At 41.2% G+C, this 21,802-nt stretch overlaps 1 protein-coding gene across 1 annotated transcript in view; it reads right to left on the bottom strand.

The window, feature by feature from the left end:
* Window positions 1–3,820: 3,820 nt before the first annotated feature.
* The window catches only part of PDGFRB (platelet derived growth factor receptor beta), a 90,609-nt gene continuing 72,627 nt past the window's right edge, over window positions 3,821–21,802 (bottom strand). Inside the window, exons 15-23 of the mRNA XM_072145598.1 lie at window positions 20,613–20,766; window positions 20,153–20,316; window positions 18,791–18,909; window positions 17,373–17,495; window positions 14,357–14,468; window positions 12,745–12,844; window positions 9,171–9,276; window positions 8,389–8,618; window positions 3,821–6,612 (exon numbers count right to left, since the gene is read on the bottom strand). Coding sequence (XP_072001699.1) covers window positions 6,468–6,612; window positions 8,389–8,618; window positions 9,171–9,276; window positions 12,745–12,844; window positions 14,357–14,468; window positions 17,373–17,495; window positions 18,791–18,909; window positions 20,153–20,316; window positions 20,613–20,766 — 1,253 coding nt within the window. The 3' untranslated portion in view covers window positions 3,821–6,467. The remainder of the gene's footprint in view (window positions 6,613–8,388; window positions 8,619–9,170; window positions 9,277–12,744; window positions 12,845–14,356; window positions 14,469–17,372; window positions 17,496–18,790; window positions 18,910–20,152; window positions 20,317–20,612; window positions 20,767–21,802) is intronic.

The raw sequence follows: 21,802 nt of genomic DNA, 5'->3' as shown, positions 1-21,802 counted from the left end.
AGAATACATCATCCAAATAGAATATGATACAAATTTTTCTTTGAAAAACAGACAAACATATACATTTCACAATAGCTACAAAAATATATAAACCTCAAATTTTCTTCCATACGGTAGTACCATAAAAAATAGATGATAAATTAGGTTTTGTTTTAATGGCCTTTTTAACAAAGTAGAACTTATAGGGGGTCATTTATCTTTATTTTCCTTCCTGTTTTTTTCGAGACATTTTTTTGGCGCATTACAATTTTTTGCGCCTTTTTAGGGACCTTTTGAAATGTCCGCCAGACATTTGTTTTTCGTCACTAAGACACAACTTCTATTCCGGATGTGATAAATGTCGCAAATGACACTTTTTGTCGCCAACAACTCCAAATGAAACCATACTTAAAGGGGTATTCTCCTCTCGACATTCACATTCAATTTCATTAATCTGCGGTTTGTAAACATTTCTTCAATTAGATGTTATTAAAAAAATGTACCTGTGTGAAGATAATTTCTCATAAATGTAGTCATATGGTGCCTGAGAAACAAGACTGACTCCTTGGATACGACCACCTCTGCTGGAGAGATTGCAACAAAAGGTTTTTGTATATGAAATGTCCGGGAGTTACTGCATGTCCTACAGCCGTCCAGTGGTAATGATTGCTGAATCCTGGTGGTCCGGCAGGGCTCAATAGCGCATGTCTGGCCACTGCTGCCAGAGTGTGACGTGGTCGTATCCGAGGAAGCTATCTCGTTTCTAAGGGACAACGTGTCTACATTTTTGAGAAATTATCTTCACACAGGAACAATTTTTTAATAACTTCCAATTGAAGAAATGTTTACATATAGCAAATGAATTCAATTAAATGTGATGACCAGATGGGAATACCCCTTTAAGGAAAACTTAGAAAATGGAATAAAATGACTTGAGACATTTGTGTGACATTTGTAACAAATGTCTCAAACCCCCCCCATTTAACACAAAGAAAAAGTGGGATTGATAAATTACCAAGGAAGACAACAAGCCAGACAACAAGCCAAAACGAACAGAGAAAAGATAAATGACCCCCATAGAGGTGCTGTGACCCCATAGGTTGCAGTCACTTGTTGTTCAAAATACAAACAATGGCCCACATTTATCAATCGTAGTGCAAAGTCCAGGTTGCGGCAGATCTTCATGAATCTGGCACCCCCTGCACTGCTCCAATAGAATGCACCAACTTTTTTTTTTGGTGCAACTTTAACATAGAGTGTGCAACACACTTCTGTGGAGTCACTATAATAAATGTGGCGCATGGTCCAAATCGGCACTGGAATGCCCCTTGAGGTACCGAATTTTGTGACATGACGGACACAGTGCAGCTGCGACACAATACTAGCACAGGACTATAGAAATCCTGATAGGTCTTCAGGTCTTTCAGCCTGAAGAGCTTTTTGCTGTTCACACTGAAATGTTCCTCAGCCCCTCCCCTCTGTTCTGAGTTAAAATTTTGCAAGTGTCAGAATACTATAACAACCATGCAAAACAGTACAGGAGGGAGGGGTTGTGAAGCAGCTTTACACACAGAGCAGAAAGCTCTTCAGGTTGAAGACCCACCCAGAGCTCTTGTAGGACATGCAGACCTGGAATAAGATTTCATTTTCGCCGTCCTGATGTTACCAAGGATGGAAGCCAAGCGAGATTCAGGATGCTTCAGAAGGTGTTGATGAAACAGGTTTTCTATTATTCAATACTTATGGTCATACAATAGTAAAGATACAATAAAAGGTTCTATGCATTTCATAAGACGGCAGAGTGTTGAAAAGTGTAGATCTTCTTATTGTATCTCCACTGTTGTGGGACCATAAACCTTAAAGGGAACCTGTCATTAGAAATTGGTCTAATAAACCGCTAGCAGTATGTTGTCAATCAGTTGATCAGCTTCTAGATCATGTTTCTTTCATGACCCAGCTTGGTGGCATCATCTAGAAAATCAACTTTGTAATTAGATGTAAAAAGTCAGGGAGGAGGAGCGTTTAACATTGAAGTCAAGCTTTTCCATCTTCTGAATACCTCCTACCATGTGATTGACATTATGCGCCAGAGTTCAGGAGATCTCCCTGGATGCAGGACCATCAATTACAATGAATGGGGTATTCTAAGGTAGGAAAAGCTTGACTTCCGCGTTAAACTCTCCGCCTCCTTGACTTCATAAAACCAATTTACATCTAACTTCAAAGTTGATTTTATGGATGATGCCACCACCATGGGCCATGAAGAAACATCTAGAAGCTGTTCAGCTACTTGACAACATACTGCTAGTGGTTTATTAGGCTGATTTCTGATGACAGGTTCCCTTTAAATAAAGGAAGACCGGAATCCATTGACAGATTCCCTTTAATTATGTGATGCTTGATTAGATAACTTTTCAGCTCTGGGTCTGCTGTGTAAGTGAAAACTACAGGCAGTCCCCTGGCTACATACAAGATAGGGTCTGTAGGTTTGTTCTTTAGTTGAATTTGTATGTAAGTCGGAACTGTATACTTTATCATTGTAAGCCCAGCCAATTTTTTTTTGGTCTCTGTGACAATTGGATTTTAAAAATGTTGGGTTGTCATAAGAATCAGGATTAACAATAAAGCTTCATTACAGACACCTGTGATAACTGTTATAGCTGATCATTGTAGCCTAGGACTAAAGTACAATAAATTACCAACATCCAGAGGTCCGTTTGTAACTAGGGGTCGTTTGTAAGTCAGGTGTTCTTAAGTAGGGGACCGCCTGTACTGTACTTTTCTACAGCGTTTCAAAAAATAGGGCAACCACCTATTACATTTAAAAGTCTACAATGTGCACATCAGGGTAACCTTTAAAGCTCTTATTTTCTTCAGCGTTAGCCACCGGGTGCAAAATTGCATATAGAAATGTTCTCTTGTGTAACTATAAGGGGCTACTTCAAACCGTGCTGAGAAATGATCATGTTTTTTTTTCCACAATGTAGTTTTACAGGAAATCGGAAAGCAAGAAATTCTGACTCATTGGAGGAACATACAATTCTTCTCCAAAATAAAAAATGATTCATGTATATATGTATACCACAAGGCAGTGGAATTATATATACTGTACCTTCTAAAGGAGTAGTCTGGGTCCTTGGAAAACTGCTTTAAGGCGGCTTTATGTAAAAATAATTAAAAACAACTTATCTACGCCCCTCCAACCCAACATTGATGCCCCTCGCTCCAGCCAATCACTAGCCTAAAGGATGGCCACTATACCCACAACACGTCATTGAGTGACCTCAACACTAACCTACCATGACACATCACAGCAAAAATCTGGAACTGGATCTCCTTGATCTTGCACCGATGTAGCGGCCAGCCGCGCAGCTAAGTTGATTTGAATTACAGGCAGTCCCCGAGTTACGCACAAGATAGGTTCTGTAGGTTTGTCCTTAAGTTGAATTTTATGTAAGTTGGAATTGTATATTTTATCAGTGTTATCCCAGACAGAATTTTTTTGGTCTCTGTGACAATTGGATTTTGAAAATGTTGGGTTGTCATAAGAACCTGGAGTAACAATAAAGCTTCATTACACCTGTGATAACTGTTACAGCTGATTATTGTAGCCTGGGGCTGAAGTACAGTAATTTAACAATATCCAGAGGTCCGTTTGTAACTAGGGGTCGTCTGTAAGTCGAGTGTTCTTAAATTGGGGACCGTCTATATTTGAATTAGTGCCAATTTAGTGGCGACTTACCATTTAAAATTATTTGAATTAGCATATAGCTGGATTAAAAGGACAACTTTTTTGAGGGGTCTGGTTCTCTTTAGAGTAAAGAATTAATACAGGCATGTACGCCAATTTTTTTTTGGCGTACATGCCTTGAAAAAATTTATATTTCTTGCACATCCCCCAAAATTGTGATTATATAACCTCCACAGCAAGAGGGCGTGAAGGGGGCCATGCTGGGTGGTGGAGTTGGCCGTTTAGGGGAAGGCCACAGAACATTTCTAAGCCAGGCATAATGTGGTGTAGAACCATCCAGCGGCGCTGGCTCCCACCGCATGTATCAGGAACCCGGAGACTCCTGATAGATCCTGTACGGCGGGAGGGGTGGGGTTTAAGCATGCGCTGCCGCACAATGCACCAACATGTAGTATAGATTCCCCCTAAAATACTAAAGAGAGGGCCACAATAACCGGTTGCCACTTTTACAAACCCAACCCAACTGATTGTACATGAACGAGTTTGTTGGAACCGAGTGTGTGGGATTTACCAGACTGAACTTAGTCAGAACTTAGAATTTCAACAATTCTAGGTTGCATTCACCGCATTTATTAGAATAGGACACATAGCAATGACATATGAGAGAGTTGCGGGAATTTATTTGATCTCTTGCTATTTATACCCTGCTTTGAAGTGTGCAGTAAAATATTGTCCAAACTGAGAAAATGGAACGCACAAGCCGGATATGAGATTTAAGGAAAGCAGCCAAATATATTCAATATGCAAGTAGTCAGGGGTGTAACTATAGGGGTAGCAGCCAAAGCAGCTGCTATGGGGCCCGCAGTGTCAGGGGTAATGGGTGTGTATATGCAGTAAGTGTGTGTTGTGTACATATTGTATGTGTGTATATGTTGCATGTCTGTAAATTCTATTGTATGTATGCATGTATTTCCTGTATGTGTGTGTATTTGTGATATGTATACACTCTACATGTGTATATGTGTATATCAGTGTATATGCTGTATGTACGTATATATGGTGTGTATTTACTATGTGTGATTATAACTCACATGTGTGAGTGTAAAAATATGTTTGTTTGTTTTTTCTCATACTAAGCAGTATGAGAAGAAGACTTATGAAGGAAAATGGGAGGCCACATAACAGATTTTGCAAAAAAAAAATAAAAAATGGCCCCTCCAAATAAAAAACTTGGTGTTTTGTTCTGGTGCAAAAGTGAAAATGTTCTAGTGCTATAAAGTGATTACTGCCACTTAGTATGTATGTGACATATTGGGGGTCATTTATTAAGGGCCCGATTCGCGTTTTCCCGACGTGTTACCCGAATATTTCCGTTTTGCGCCGCTTGTACTTAAATTGCCCCGGGATTTTGGCGCACGCGATCGGATTGTGGCGCATCGGCGCTGGCATGCGCGCGACGGAAATCGGGGGGCGTGGCCGAACGAAAACCCGACGTATTCGGAAAAACCGCCGCATTTAAAAACCGAAAATGTGTCGCATAAGGACCGCTTACCTTCACCTGGTCCAGCTCGGTGCATTCCGGCGCGATGAGTTTACTTTCAGCGCAGCAGCGCCACCTGGTGGACGGCGGAAGAACTACCTTATTAAATCCCGGCCGGACCCGAATCCAGAGCGGAGAAGCCGCCGCTGGAACGCGAATGGACCGGGTAAGTAAATTTGCCCCATTGTTTGCATTGTCTACAATCGATAGCTGTTACGTTACAACTGGCAGTGTAAATTATAGTTACCATATAGATATCTCTTATATAAAAAAAATTGCATACTTTCATGCCATCAATATATTTTTTTTGGTATAAGTGAAGTATAAAATGTAAGAAAACGTAGTAAAAGTTACCATGCAAAGTAAAAAAATGTAGGCATAGTACAACACAACCCAAACGGTCAGTCACAGACTGGCCAAAGAGTTTTTTTTTTTTTTCATTTTTAGTGGACGGTCCAGCCGTCACCATACCATTATATTACCAAAATTAGATTGTAAATATAGTGCTGAGTAATTAAAAAATAATCTCCACCTATACATAGAGTATAGATGTATTCACGAGTGAACCAAGCGTATTAGATAACCTGGGCGGTGATGGTCAATGGGGTCATCGATTTCATATGCCCGATCCAGGTTATCAGGATGCAGACCTCACACCCTAAACTTTCATACAACTGATTGAGAGGTTGTAAGTCCCTTCTGGCTAACGGCCAAATGCCCAAATGGTTGGTCCACATCTTGATGTAGCTACATATATAGTAGCCATCGCTCTAAATATAGAGTCTACGTCTGATCCAGGGAGCAAGGACGTTGTTGAAGTCTCCTGAAGTCTCCTTAGTGATACTGTACACAGTCACAATGCTACAAATGTGCAACTCCTGCTAAAGTAGAGACTAAAGTAGTGCAACCTTATAAGTGTACATAGTCTTTTGATGACATCACCAAGTTAAGGCATCTTGTGAAAATACTTGAAAAAGTTGGCCTTCTTCTGGTCTTCTCCAGATGGTTCTACGTGAATCCTTAACATATTGCACTTACATCTCATAATAAAGAGTTCCTTTTTTGGTTAATTCTGTGCACAATAGATATGCCCCTGATTTATAGAAATCTTGCTTGGGATTTACCAAAGCTGGCAGAATTTTTAGATATTTTTGGTCTTCACAAAAAAAAAACATTGAAGTCCAGTTGACTAGAACATCAATTCTGTGCATTGTTCTATGTTCCAAAGTGAAGCAAGGTCCTCGCTGGTGGTGACCTCTACAGAAAGCTTTCCTCTTCGTCACGCCCTTGATCTGCTTGGTGGACATCACTGTGGGCTTCACTCTCCATCTCTTGGTCTGGCTGCTCTAGAGGACTGTCACAGGAAATCGTAGAGGAAGTATTGCCTTCTTGCAGGGTAGAGCTGAGTAATAAAAAAAAATTATATAAATCAATAGATTTCAGTCTATATGGTTCCACCATTTTTTGTAGCACCGGATAGTGGCTTCCAATCAGGGAGGAAGATAAAAACATTCCAATGCAAACACAATAACTAAACAGTCTAAAAAACAACTGTAACCAATTAACATGACAAATCCATATTACTGTAACTAATGGGAAAGGGATTTTTGATGACATAATGGGGGTCATTTACTAAGGGCCCGATTCGCGTTTTCCCGAGTGTTACCAGAATATTTCCGATTTGCGCCGATTTTCCCTGTATTGCCCTGGGATTTTGGCGCACACGATCGGATTGTGGCGTATCGGCGCCGGCATGCACGCGACGGAAATCGGGGGGCGTGGCCGAGCAAAAACCCGACGGATTCGGAAAATGCCGCATTTAAAACAATAAAAGTATCTCTTGGGACGCGCTTATCTTCACTTGGTCCGGCCCGGTGAACTTGAGTGCGTTCAGATGCTTTTCAGCGCAGCAGCGCCACCTGGTGGACGTCGGAGGAACTACCTTGATGAATCCCGGCCGGACCCGAATCCATCGCAGAGAACGCGACGCTGGATCGCGAACGGACCGGGTAAGTAAATCTGCCCCAATATATTGAATTTTAACACTAAGGATTGGAGCAGATACAATAATAATAATCTTTATTTATATAGCGCCATCATATTTCATAGCGCTTTACAAATCATGGGGGACATATATAAATGAAATATAATAGGTTGCGAGGCTGGTTTTCACTTAAAAGGGTTATCCCAGTAAGCCCTGTGATGTCAACCTTCAAACTCTTCCCTCCCCCCACCTCCGAAAGTGTATTCACCCTTCTCTTGCATTGCGCTGGTCTTCCAGCCTCTGGCACAATGGGCTCAACCATGGTAGGTCACTTCGGAACTGTCGGTGTTGTAGACTGGACACCCACCGTGACAAGGAAAGTCCAAGAAGGGTAAATACTCTTAAGTAGGTATGAGTTGACCCACTTAAGTTCACACTTGGGATAATCGAAACTATGTTCTAGTACTGTACCGGACCAGTAACAACCATGATCGGTGCTAACCGAACGCAGGTGCTAACTGATTAAATAGTGATGGCAAAGTCGCTGCCTACAGTTAACTCATACTGGTGCATGCATTGGAGAGCATTGATTCTCCTTAAAATGGCAGTATGCAGCGTCGCCGGCATGTAGATAGCGTTGCGCCTGTCTCAGATCAATCTAAATGCTGCCGGTGACTTTGCTGGTGATATTTAAACAGTTAACGCCAGCACTACTCTTAAGGGCTTTCCCCCACCCCCCTCATGGCTGCCCCAGCCTCCCTTACAGTTCTTGTGAGCAGCTTCTTATTGTTTCAATTGATGCCAATTATATAACTCTTACCCTTGCACTTAATACAGATTTATTATTAGTATGAATATTATTAGCTTTACTGTGTAGACTGGGGCAGTTAATCAGGGTCATCTTATTACCATTATTAGATTTAATAACAGATTACAGCTCTGTTGTACTGTACAATAAAATTACCAGCAGTATGAGATCTTCTTCATTACTGACACTATTCTCACCCATCAGACCCCTTTTAGTTATGATGGGTTATTATCATGGTTCTATCATGAATGACCTGTGCTAAGACTTAGGATGAGTCATGAGGGTGTGTACAGAGGTAATAATAATAGACAAGGGGGAGGGCTCTAAGTTTACATGTTGTTTCAATCTCATCGTTTTATTCTAAGATGCCACTTTTAAGCATTTACCTTGGTCGACTTTCAGAGTTCTCATTCTGCAGGTTATCAGAGTCCTCAGGCTTGGGGTCGGGAAGAGGGATAATGTAGTCGCTGTCATTGGGTTGCACAGCAGAGTAGAGAATATTGGAAATACTTGCTCCCTCATAGACAGGGTTATCGATTTTAGTAGCCCTCGGCCTCACGCGAACCACGGCAGGATGGTCACTTCGCAAGAATTCTTCATTTACTTGTTTGTATCGCTATGAAACACAGAAGAAAAAAAAATCATGATTTGTCCTTTACATATTGTGTGCATGTTAAGCTGGTAACAGTTAAGGAGGATTCCTGAACTAAAAATATTCTTAATATATCCATAAAAGATCATATTGGTGAAGGTCCAACAATCTGCTCCCCAACCAAGGTCGACTCCAGGTTTCAGAGCCTTAGTGGGCCACTTTGCAATGAATTCATGTGGCTGCATTAAGAAGTCTCCTGTTCCCTAAAATATTCCCTAATTTATCATACCAAAAGCTCCCCTCACCCCCTATGGATTCCTTATGTGGGCCCCCCAGCAGCCCTGGGCCCCATCACTTGCCAGGGTATGCCCAGTGCTGGGGTGGACTCTGGCCCCCACATATCATTGGACCTCAGAGAATGCAACAGGAAGCAGTCAGCTCTATTTTTTGTGGTCAGACAGGGGTACTACATATCAGATTTGGCCAGATTTATTCCAATCTAGTATTTCGGTACTAAACCTTATGATAGGTCGTCAATATGTTTAGTCAAGAAAGGAAAATTATAAAAGTACATACCTGTTTGTAGCCATCAACTAAAAGATTTCCGGTCATGGCCACTAAGCTGGAGAAAGTTGGCCTTTTCTCAAACTTTTCATCCCAGCATTTCTGCATAATATCATAGCTGTAAAAAAGTACATTTTGGTTATTCATCAAATAGTATATATATACGTCCCCATAGAACCGTATGATGCTTGGGTACGGTGTGGTCGGCACAAAGTGTGCTCACCATACCACAAAAAAGATAGAGCCTGCTTTGTCTTTGGCCATAAGAATGGCCGCGCGGAGCTATTTCCTATGGAAAGGGGAGAGGTGAACGACGCTCATCCCTCCGTCTCTTCAGCGCACTGACGAGTGCTCGTCTGAATGAAGCCTAAGTGCAATATGCGTGCTCTCTATGAAAAAGCTGGTGACAAGTACACAACAGGTAGACAGCAGACTTCTGTGTGGTCAATAAACCATTCAAGGAAATCAATGTCATTTCAAATACCTTGATAAACCAGGGACACTTTAGATCAAGGCACCGTGACTGTGGTAATCTTCTTATATTTGTTATCCTTCCTTCTAAAATCAACTTCTAAAATGATTCTAATGGACAGCTATTGCTGTAGTTTCACAGGCTGTTACACTGTCTTCCCCCCTCTGCTCCCTCAGCACTTCCCCTTCTCTCTGCCTTATGTAATCTCACAGCAGAAGAGGAAGTTTCAGCACATAGGGGCTAATTTACTAAGGGTTGCGCATCACACTTTCATCAGATTTTCCGATGTTTCTGGGATTTGCGCCGCTGGGACAGGTGTTTTACTGGGTATTGTGTCACATGTGATCGGATTGTGGCGAGGCTGCACTGGCTTTCATGTGACAGAAATCATGGGGGGGGGGGCATGACGTCGGACGATCCGACTGATTCCGACTGAGTGCAGGTTTTAACTTTCAAATTGTGTTGCATGATCAAGCACTTACATGCACCAGGAAGAAGAAGGTGCACTCCGGCGGACCTGAGCGGGGAAGAGACACATGCAGGGCGCACGATCATACGGCACAGTGCATTCTGGTTGGACAATGCACTTTCGGGGAACACGTCAGGATGGGTAAATGTGCCCCATAGTGTGGGGGTGGGGGGAGTACATAGTGTAACAGCCTTTTAATCTACAGCACTAAGGGGGCTCTGGGAAACGCCCCAGTAGCCCTATGGGCTCATTAGCATAATTCCAAAAGTTGATTTTAGAAGGAAGGAGGACATAGATAACAAATATAAGAAGATTACCACAGTCACAGTGCCTGGATCTATGAGTAATGTCCCTCATGGGTACTATCATACTTGGTTTCAATGATAGATTTACTTTATGTTCTCCAAAGTTATAGAAACCAGATGCAACTTGATGATCCTACTCTCCATCACAATATAAGCGAAAGAACCCCCACCCACTAATGATTTACCCCCATATTCTTGTATAGCAGTGATGGCGAACCTACGGCACCTAGGCTGTTGCCCCAGAACAAAGTTCACCTGACAGGAGTTAAATTTTTCTGCAGTCCTAGAAAATTGAGATGCAGCTCTCAGCACTCTTTTAAAGTGACGTATCCTTGACTGATTGGAACTGCAAGAGGAGTAAGAAGGTGTGAACAGGGCCGTAATATTTTTGAAGGTCCAACTACTGGCCCCACGATTCTTCCTGTACAGAGAGACCTTGCAGAGAAGCTACAATGATGTCTGAATTTGCCTTCCTGCTTTCAACTGTATTGGTGTCCTCAGGGGGCTGATACGATTGAATGTTGTGGAACAACAGAGAGCAATACGTTGCTGTTAAAATTGTCAAGTTGGCACTCAATGGTAGATAACTAGATTTTGGTTGAAGTTTGGGCACCTGGTCTCTAAAAGGTTCGCCACTACTGTTGTATAGCATATACAACCCTGTAGACCTTGTAGCCTGCTTCTATCTTTAGAGCTAGAACCATGATTTTTGTAACATTCTTGTAAGTTCTACTTGAAAGTCTAAACCCAGGCAGAATTATCTTCCAAAATGTTATTCATACATGTAAAAAGAAAACATTGGAAAAGCACGGATGTCCATTGCGAATGATACATGGGGACATCTAATAGATAGTGAAATCAGAAATGGGCCAAGATCACAGTTTCAAAGCAATAGGGTCTTCTCCTATGTCAAAGCACTTTCTTTTAAAAGATGGGACCCCAAGATTGTGCCTCTCACCTCGCACCCCCATGTGGCAGGACGGTCTCCTAATGTTTACACCATTGTGAGAAGGTCAGTTTGCCTGGACTTCCTCTTTAGAGTTTATAACTTCTTCTTTGTCTCTGGTTCTTCTCCTTATTTTTCTCCATAATTAGTGGAATATAGTTCTTTTTTTTACTTTAGTGGTCACCTCTTAACCCCTTCCTGCACTGCACTTTTTTGTTTTTCTGTTGACAATTTTTACTGCCACCTTTCAAAACCCAAATTTTTTAAAAATGTTTCAGTTTTTCCGAGACATACGAGGGTTTGTTTTCAGTGAGACAAATTTGAACTTCCAAATGGTTCTATTTAATACTCTGAACCATCTGAAGGGAAGCTAACAAAATATTCCAAACGGAATAAAATTGGGGAAAAAACACATAATGAATGGTCTAAAAATGAAGCACACCAATTAGTTATATGCTTTGTTTTTACACCATTAATTATGCTGTGAGAATTACACACTATTTAATTCTCGGTGTCAATTAATGTGAACGTAACCTCTCAAGTGTCAAGGCCAAATCTGACCAAGGCATCTGGGGGGTTAATACTCTATTATTTGCCTATGAATGTTGTCTCAAGCACAAAAACTTATAGTTCTTATGGCACTCCATCTTTTAAGGGATATTCACAGCTAATCATAGAAAGTCATTATTTTCCAGTCTTCAGACTTGAGTATTATGGTCTTGTGGAGCTCACTGAGATAGGCACGTGGTCTCTGAATTTTGGAGGGGACTAACACATGTTCTTTGTATGTCCCTTCAATGATAACTGATATGATTACTCATAATAATCTCAGGCAGTAGAGGCAGTAGTGGATTATAATACAGGTGGTTTGGGTGGTAGCCTAGGGCTCAAGCCTTCTAGGTGGCCCATGGCTACTCAAACCACCCACCACCTGTTATGTTCAGAGGGACCTTCACCTATGAAATTCTCATAATAAGTTTCTGCCCTCAATATACATGTACACAAGAGCCATTTCAGGACTTTTGAAGGTCCTCCATGAAGGCAGGCAGAAGGGAAGCATTCTCCGTTCTCCAAGAAGTTGATTCTAGGACCATATGTAGGAAGTGAATTCCAAACTTGTAGGGGCTATAATATTCATACAGCCCAGGGCCCTTGGCAGTCTACGTAGAACATCATAGCAAATCGTAATATCTTTAGTAAACCAATGTGAACACATGGAGGATACAGCCTGAAGATGCTGCCTTTGTTTTAACTCAAGAACCCAGTACGGAGCTGTTGTTTTCTCTTTACCATATACCCATATTTTCCTATCTTTTCCTACAATGTTCGGGGTTTGACATTTAAAAATAAATTATTTCCATCAAGATACCTAGAACCGAAATGTATTTACTTACACTTCTTCTGATGCATATGATGGTTTGGACATCCTATATCCTCGCTTTATGGCATTATAGAATTGATCATTCATTGGTAATTCAGGATACGGAGTTCCACCTAGGAGGACAGGTCAGATGTTTATAGTTATATATCATATCACTGTGAATCATATCCATAACATACTGAACACACTTAGTTGACCTGGACTGGTGACATATGGGGTCCATCCATTTAGGATCCTCATCTATTAGCCAGTTAGAGGAGCATCTTTGACTCTCTATTGCTATTTTAGGATCGGGCAGATTCATTAATATTTTGGAGTGTTACAAGAAATTCAAATGTATCCTTCATACTGAAAGGATGAGACTGAAATAATTTAGTGGCACCAAAACAAGAAATAAACAAATTCCAATTAACTTTCTAAACAATTTACTGTAATTTCCTCGAAACAGAACTCCTCATCACCAATTACTGAAGAGGATAGGACTGACCATGGATGGACCCTTTCTCTACGAAAGAGGTCACGATCCAGCCAAATTTTTCAAACTTCACATAACTTGATTTATTTAGTACATCTCCAGACCCCGCTCTTAATCATGACAAACATATATATGCTCGAAAGGCGTAGACGTTATCCATGTTTTGGAACTTCTTATTGGAGATGTACTAAATAAATAAAGTTATGTGAAGTTGGAAAAATTTGTCTGGACCGTGACCTCTTTCGTATTGGAATTTACAGAAATGACCGTCTGGTATCTCTGATGGAAGGAATAGCAAAGTTTCACTCAAAAATACCAGCTGACAACAATAAACCCACTTAACTTTAATAGGATCCATTGTTGTCTGCTGATCTTTCTTGAGTGACACTATGGTATTCATCCCATTCCATATGGACTTGCATATTTTCCAGAATCCCCCAGTGAAGCATCAATGGCTGTAAGTCTCCATGTGCCTCCAGAGGTGGCCTTAATGGCAAAGTTTCCTTAAGGAATCTTACTTCTCAGATGAGATATACCAGATGGTCATTTCTGTACAAGTAGTCTGTGTCTCAAGTTGAGCAACCAGATATATTTATAAAGCTCAGAATACCAATTAAGACAATGGGGCATATTTGCTAAGAGTCCCGCGGCCGCATTTTCGTGGGGGTTTTCTGACTTTTAGGGGATCATGCTGGGGATTGTGTTGGAAGTGATCGTATTTTGGCACATCAGCACCGGCTTTCATGCTACAGAAATCGGGGGGCGGGCCGTCGAACGATCCGACAGATTCGGACAAAACTTTGAATTTGTGTCGCAAGATCAAGCACTTACATGCTTGGTGAACTCCAGTGGACCTCAGCGGGGGAAGCGACACTTGCAGGATATCGGGCGCATGCCCATAGTGAATTGCGGCAGCTGTGCATAGGAGTCGGTGAACGCACCTCAGGGATCATGCAGGGACGGGTAAGTAAATCTGCCCCAATGGCTTAGTTTATTAGTTTAAATGGGGTGTGGTTAACAAATTAGGGGATTAAGTGAGCCATCGGTTCACCACAGAAAGCCGACTCCCATTTTTCACATGAAAGAGCCGTCTCATTTGCAATCTACACATCACTAATAGGTTCCAAAGTATTAATAACAATTATCATACCCAATGTGAAGATTTCCCAAAGGAGGATTCCAAATGACCAGACATCGCTGAGAGTTGTGTACAGATTGTTAAAAATGCTTTCAGGCGCCATCCACTTCAGAGGAAGGAAAGTCTGAAATAAAGGCAATACATTTGTGGGGTTACAAAACTTGAAGTGGTTGTCATTTACACATGAAGTCGATAACAGAAGTTCAACTGAGGCAAAAGTTTTCCAAAGTAAGTAAGTAAGGCCCTTTCACACGACGTAATTAGCAGCCATTGCTAGTTGCATAAATGTCAGCGAGTATACGGCCGCCATACAAGTGCCTTGTCTACGGCACGGCACAGTGAGCACATACGTGGGGCGGCTCATACCATGCCGTCCCCGGAAAAAAAAATATTTTCCCATATGTACGGCTCAGCAGCACGCCTCCCTATGTAGAGGGGAGGGGTGAGGAGCGCTCACCCTTTCACCTCTCCAGCCGAACATATGCTACGCCCGGCTGTAGCATAAGTTTGTGTGAAAGAAGGGTAAAATAGAAATAAATTAAAATAAATAATAATAATAATTTTATATATATATATATATATATATATATATTTATCAAATGAATGGTGATATCAATAAATATATTGCTGATTGTAAAAGTGCATAGTCTTGAATAGAAGAAGACAATTGTGTATATTAAAAAGAAAAGCAATGTGGCCAATGTCATATCATCGGGATCATCCAAGTCCAGATGTAACCTACAATGTCAGATCAGTGTATGTCTATAGATACTGTAACGTCTGTGATAACTTCCTCTTCAGTATTGAGCCATCGGAAAATACATGAGATAACGCACTCAATGAATACTAACCCTTGGGAAGGTCTGGTCAGATCTGGTATAGGGAGGGGATTGCAGAACCAAGGTCAAATCTATCCACTCACTCCTACAAAATCATATGCTATGTAGTAATGACACATTATAGAAGTGGTGGCGAACCTATGGCACTCAAAACCATAGACAGAGTTTACCAGACAGGTGCCTCAGGGCCTCCTCCTGCAGTACTGGGCAGCCCAGGTTGTGCCTCTCTCGATGCTATTTTAAAGCAACAAATCCTGGGCTTCCTGTACTGCAGGAGCGACGAGGATTTCTGGACAGGGACGAGGTGTCTTCACATGGAAGGAGCTCCAATGATAATCCAGCCCTGAATTATCATTGGAGCTCCTTCCATGTGAAGGCACCTGAAGACAACAATACGATTGAAAGCTGTGGCACATCAGGGAGCCATGAGTTGATATTTAAATTGCTTTGTGATAAATAAGTGGGTTTTAGGCTGCAGTGTGGGCACTCGGCCTCCAAAAATGTTCACCATCACTGATATATACAGGGAGATTCATCAAAAGTGTCTGTGGAAAAATTATTCTATGAAATTTGTCAAGAATAGATACCGTATATACTCAAATATAAGCCGACCCAAGTATAAGCTGAGGCCCCTAATTTTACAACAAAACCTGGGAAAACCTATTGACTCGAGTATAAGCCGAGGATGCGAAATGCATTGGTCATGGCCTCCCCATTTATACAGCCTGCCAGACCCTGCCCCATAGTGTATAGCCAGCACCTGCCCCCAGTATATAGCCTGCCAGCCCATATCCCCCAGTATATAGCCAGCCCCCTGCTCCAGTATATAGCCAGCCCCCTGCCCCAGTATATAGCCAACCCCCTGCCCCAGTATATAACCAGCAGCGGGGTAAGCCGGAAAGGTAAGTTTTGATATATATTTTTTTACTCAAGTATATATGGTATGTTCTTAACATCAAATATCATTGAAAAACCCAAGGCGAGACATAGATACCATGGGGGAGATGTATCAGAAGTGTCTGAGGTAAAACTCTTCTAGTTGCCCATGGAAACCAATCAGAGAACAGTTTTCATTTTCCAACAGCTGTTTATAAAATTAAATCTAAGCTCCGATTGGTTTCCATGGGCAACTAGGTCAGTTTTACCTCAGACACTTCTGCTAAATCTCCCCCATGGTATCTATGTCTCGCTTTGGGTTGTTCAATCATGTTTGATATTAAGAAAATATCTATTCTTGACAAATTTCATAGGATCCCAGCTACATTATAGGCTAATGGGGTCCATAGGTATGTTTTCTCATTTTCTTTCTTGTGTAAAGGGCGTGAAGTGGAACCTAAGCACTAGTTGTATCCTATGGCGAGTTATAGCACAATTCTTCGCCAGACAGGGCTTGGTTTAGAGTTGAAGGCCGGAGCCACCTCATGTATCCGACGTGCCAGGAGGGGTGGGGTTTAATCATACACTAGCGCACCATACGCCAGTGAATGGTAAATCCCCCCTATTGAATCTGCTATGGATTCAAAATGAAAGCTATAACACAAATGTGAACAGAGCCTAGAGGCCCAGCATCAGATTACTATTATATTTACATATCTTTATGTAGAAAATACCGAATTCTAATGAAAACACATTGGTCGAAATATTCTGTTGCAATGAAACGCGGAAACCTTTATTTAAAACCATAATTGCACAATTTATACCATAAACTTCTGCTTAGGAAAGTTTCAGAAGTGTAGGAGGCGTAGAAGCGACCATAATGCAACGTATATATTGAAGTTTATTTATTTAACCCCTCAAAGGAGTTTCCCCACCATTTAAGTTAGGCCCTATCCACAGAGAGTGGAGAGAAAGAGTCCCATTAACTAATACGAAATTCTTCAATAACTAAGCAGTGGCATAAATGGGAAAAAAAAATGTCATCCATATGGTAATCTCTGATTTGTTGGGTTTAAACAGTATTCCAATTTCAATGGAAAACAATTATAGATTATGGTATAGCCACAAAAACCTGTCTGATGGATGACAATCACAAAATCGGAGTGCTGTCACTAATATATAGTAGAAGGCCCCAGCCCATCCTCAGCATCAGGGAGACAAAAACAAACTATGAATGAATCCAAGACTGTTTGGGTGAAAAAACATATGTAAATGAGATATGAGTTTATAAGCATAAAAGCATAAAAACTTACGTTGCCTTTGGAAATGTAGTTGGAGTCTCTCACAATGTCTCTGGCTAACCCAAAATCACAAATTTTCACCAGCTTTCCTTCACAGATCAATACGTTCCTTGCAGCTAAATCGCGATGAACGCACTGCCGATAAAAACATATTATCAAACACAACTAATATGGAGAAGACTCAACATTAGTGCTGATGCCTAAAGACTTGAAGTGGGGGGTTATCACTAGAAATAAGCTGGGTTCGGATTCAGCCGCCAATCAGGCAACATGTCCGGGACAGGCAGTCAAACCCTGTCAATGGGTTCGCTCATCTCTAGTTATCACCACCATGACTGGTTTCTAGTACGATTTGTTGAGACTTTTTTGTCTCAGCTGAGACATTTTTTCTCAGTTAAGAAATTTTTGTCTCATTTAAGAAAAAAAAATCCTCAAAAAGTAGTACGTGTGACCAGACAATGTCATGGTCATGTCCTGATGAATAGCCACTATATTTTAATAATAAATAATAATAATTCTTTATTTATATAGAGCACAAAGCATGCTAAATTGGTCCCTGTCCCCATGGGGCTCACAATCTAATCAACCTACCAGTATGTTTTGAAGTGTGGGAGGAAACCGGAGAACCCGGAAGAAAACCCACGCAAACACAGAGAGAACATACAAACTCTTAGCAGATGTTGACCTGGGTGGGATTTGAACCCAGGACCCCAGCGATGCAAGGCAGAAGTGCTACCCACCGTGCCACCCTTATATTTTGGAAAAATACTTAGATTATTATATTCTTACAGTGGTTGGATTCCAATAAATACTGTTTGAAGGTGTGTACCAAGTTTGATTGTTATCCACAGGATTGGTAAGGGTCTCATTAACTGTCTAATTTGGCAATTTTCAAGGCTCCTGTAGTAATGTATGAAGCATCAGGTCACCTACTCAACCTTCCGCTAAATAAGTTTGTGAAAACAGAGTGATTGATGGGGGTCCTTTCTCATGGAGGTCCTAGCAGTTGGACCCCACTGATTAGATTGTTATCCCCTATGCTGAGGAAAGGGGATACCAATCAAACTTGGTAAACCCCTTTATGTTCAGACTGAGATTCGTTCCACTGATGGCCCATTATTATATGTATAAGTCAGCTGCATATCTTGGCCTTCATACAAATCGTTGGCCGATGGAGAAAGGGAATTACTCAACAGTGTCAAGCCAGATGTGATAAAACACAAAAAGTTGCACCATATTTCAGAAATGAAGTGATTCATGTGAAACAGTGTCCACCAACCCACCTTTAGGTTTGTCTTAGTAAAACAATTTGGTTGTGATCGCAGAGAGTCCATTAAACGTTCAAGATATTACAATGCTCGGCCAAAAAATACCAAAAAGTAAATACTGTGAGTAACAACAGGAAGAGCCCTGTTTTTACATTAACTTACATTTTTTGATGCAAGAAAGTCCATTCCGTTGGCAACTTGGTAGCTGAATCCAACCAAATCAGTGAAGCTGAGAACCGGGGATTCATTTATCACAGTGGAATAACTGGTCCTTTCTGGAGCTTTGGGGATAAAAAAATGGGAATTTGGTGTTTATCAATAAGAAATAACCTACATTCGTTAAAGAATTTTATCCATATGCATATAGGGTAAATCACCCTTTAATATCTAAGTAGCTCTCCCCCTGGAGGGTGTTCAAATATATGACTAGTGTTACCTTACCATCTACCACCAGGATGAAAGATTGTGAACCCAGCACACTTACATACTGGTGTGGGCCTCCTCTGGCAGGATCTTCTCTTCTCCTCTTTAATCTTCTTATGCCCATGTTTTCAAGAAAAAAAGGTTAAACATTATGCAAATGAGCCTGAGGGGCTCCATTTACACATATAGAGCCTGGAGCCCCTCAGGCTAATTTGCATCATTTTAACAGCTTTTTTTTTGTAAATATCATAAAAAGAGCAGATCCTGACAGAGGTGGCTCACACCATCATGTCAGTGTGCTTGGTTTATAATCCTTGATCCTGGTGGTAGATGTCCTTTAAGGACATCTAACATCAGTTCACTGATGGTAGATGTGTCCTAATAAGAAGTTCCGGAGAAACGATGTTCCTCAGGACTTTTTTTTTATCATAACTATATGCTGTGATTGCAGAAATATATAGGTATAAAAGTTATGTAAATTACCCAGGGGCTCGCAGGCTACATCACCCTGCTCCAATCCCATGCTCTATCTACTCAAGGGGCGGGACTGGGCACAACCGCTAGCACTATGAGTCTCCCTTAAGCGCTCGGGTGATGAAGTCTGAGCACCCCAGGGTATTTCCATGATTGCAGCATTACAATTGCAGAGTTACAATAAAAGAAGTCCTGAGGAACAATGGGGCAGATTTACCAAGCTGTCTGAAAGTCAGAATATTTCTAGTTGCCCATGGCAACCAATCACAGCTCAGCTTTCATTTTACCAGTGCTCATGAATATTTTAAAGGGGAGCTGGGATTGGTTGCCAAGGGCAACTAGAAATATTCTGACTTTCAGGCAGTTTGATAAATCTGCCCCAATGTTCTAACTTCTTATTAGGACACATTTACCATCACTAAACTGATGGTAGATGTCCTTTAATGTGGTGGACACATCTACTTGTTGGGGCTTTAGGAAGCTCAATATAAGAAGATGCAACCATTTGAAATAATCCTTAGATAAGGGAAAATCTTCAACTAAAATAAATTATAAAACTTTCTTGGTGTCCTATAAAATTTTGCAAAAAAACTAATCCTGGATTATTATCTTCGATGTAACACTGACCAGAATTGGAGTAATTCTCGAGTTCATACGTAGTTCCGTAGTTGCAAGGTTCTATCTCAGCATATTTGATTTCGTCCTTAAGGTCGAGCATTGGAACATAGTAAATATCGTCTTTGCTCATATCCATGTACCCACCATCACTTTCTACCGACACTGAAATGTGGCTAAAAAGAGAAGAAGAAGAATCAGAATATTGTGATTTTAAGGAACATGAAACCAACAGGAAAATTTTAGAAGACGAACAGAAGACAATTTTTTTTTATTTATCTGCTATAATAAGAAATAAAAACAAATGGTTTATACTACTAGTTCTCTCATATGCAAAAGTTACACCTTATGGGCCCCCTAAGCCTCTTGGGCCCAGTTGCGACTGCACCCTCTTCCCCCCCTCAAGTTACGCCCTTGCTAGCTAAACTTTCTCATCCATATGGACTTGGCCAGGATAAAAGTAGATTCATACCGGGACATTCTCTCCCCGGTGGAGGCGTTACTGTAGACCTCATGCTCCTTCCGACTCTTATCAGCATAGTATTGGAGGAAGGTATGCTTGTTCTTATGCAGATAATCCACAAGATCTCCATACCGGCAATATTCTGTTACTATGTAAATAGGTCCTGTGAAAATTTTTCAAAAAATTAAAAATAAGTGGATGGATTTTTTACTTCCTACTTGTCTTTCTTTACTTGAATGCACACACTCTACCACTGTTGGACTGGAGTTGCTTTGGCCCACAATATAAAATAGTTAGTGATCCACCCTTCATCTTTCCAGCTAATTATGTTGTCTTCTGCTGGACCTCCGGGATCCATTATAAGGTTACACCCTGGGCCCTCCGGAGGATCCTCTGATTCTCTGGTGGGCCAGTCCAATGCTGCACATTTATGTGTAGGTAGTAGCTACCTTTATGCTATGACTTAACCCAAATTGGGTACATTAGCTTCCTATTCCAAGACAATCCTCTCTTTCAGTGTGGCTCCCCATCATCCTGAGATCAGGTCCAAAAAGCCTCCCAAGTCAATACAGACAGTCCCCGGGTTACGTACAAGATAGGTTCCATAGGTTTGTTCTTAAATTGAATTTGTATGTAAGTCAAAACTGTATATTTTATAATTGTGGTTCCAGAGAAATACACTTTTGCAGTTCCAATTCAAATTTTTTTGCAGTTTTTTGCAGGACCAGGGATTATCAATCATCAATCAATCAATTATCACACTTTACAGATCAGACACTTTACAGCTGATCATTGCCTGGGACAATAGTGAAGCATTCAGAGAGCTTCACCAGAGGTCACAGTGGGCAGAGGGGTCCATCTTTAACTAGGGGTCGTCTGTAAGTCGGGTGTCCTTAAGTAGGGGATCGCCTGTAATAGTGATTTGTTGTAGGGACCTGTAGTGAGAGCAGACATATGTCGATACAAAGGCAACTAAGAAATGCAGATATAATAATCTTTTTATGGATATGCAAATAAGTGTACACGTGCAATAGAGGCGGGACTATCTGAAAGAGTCTGTGATGGGCACATTTACATCTATCTAAAGCCAATGGGTATTAGAGAACTAAAACCGTTCAGACCACAGTTTCAACACAATCACCATAGGGCCGCACCGGCACCGCTACTGTAGTAACCCCTATGCATGTCTGTCTAGCCTA

The sequence above is a fragment of the Engystomops pustulosus genome, chromosome 4 (genome assembly GCF_040894005.1).
Source record: "Engystomops pustulosus chromosome 4, aEngPut4.maternal, whole genome shotgun sequence".
Classification (NCBI taxonomy): Eukaryota; Metazoa; Chordata; class Amphibia; order Anura; family Leptodactylidae; genus Engystomops; species Engystomops pustulosus.
The sequence above is the reverse complement of the archived record's forward strand: the minus strand, read 5'-3'. Positions and strand labels throughout refer to the sequence as shown.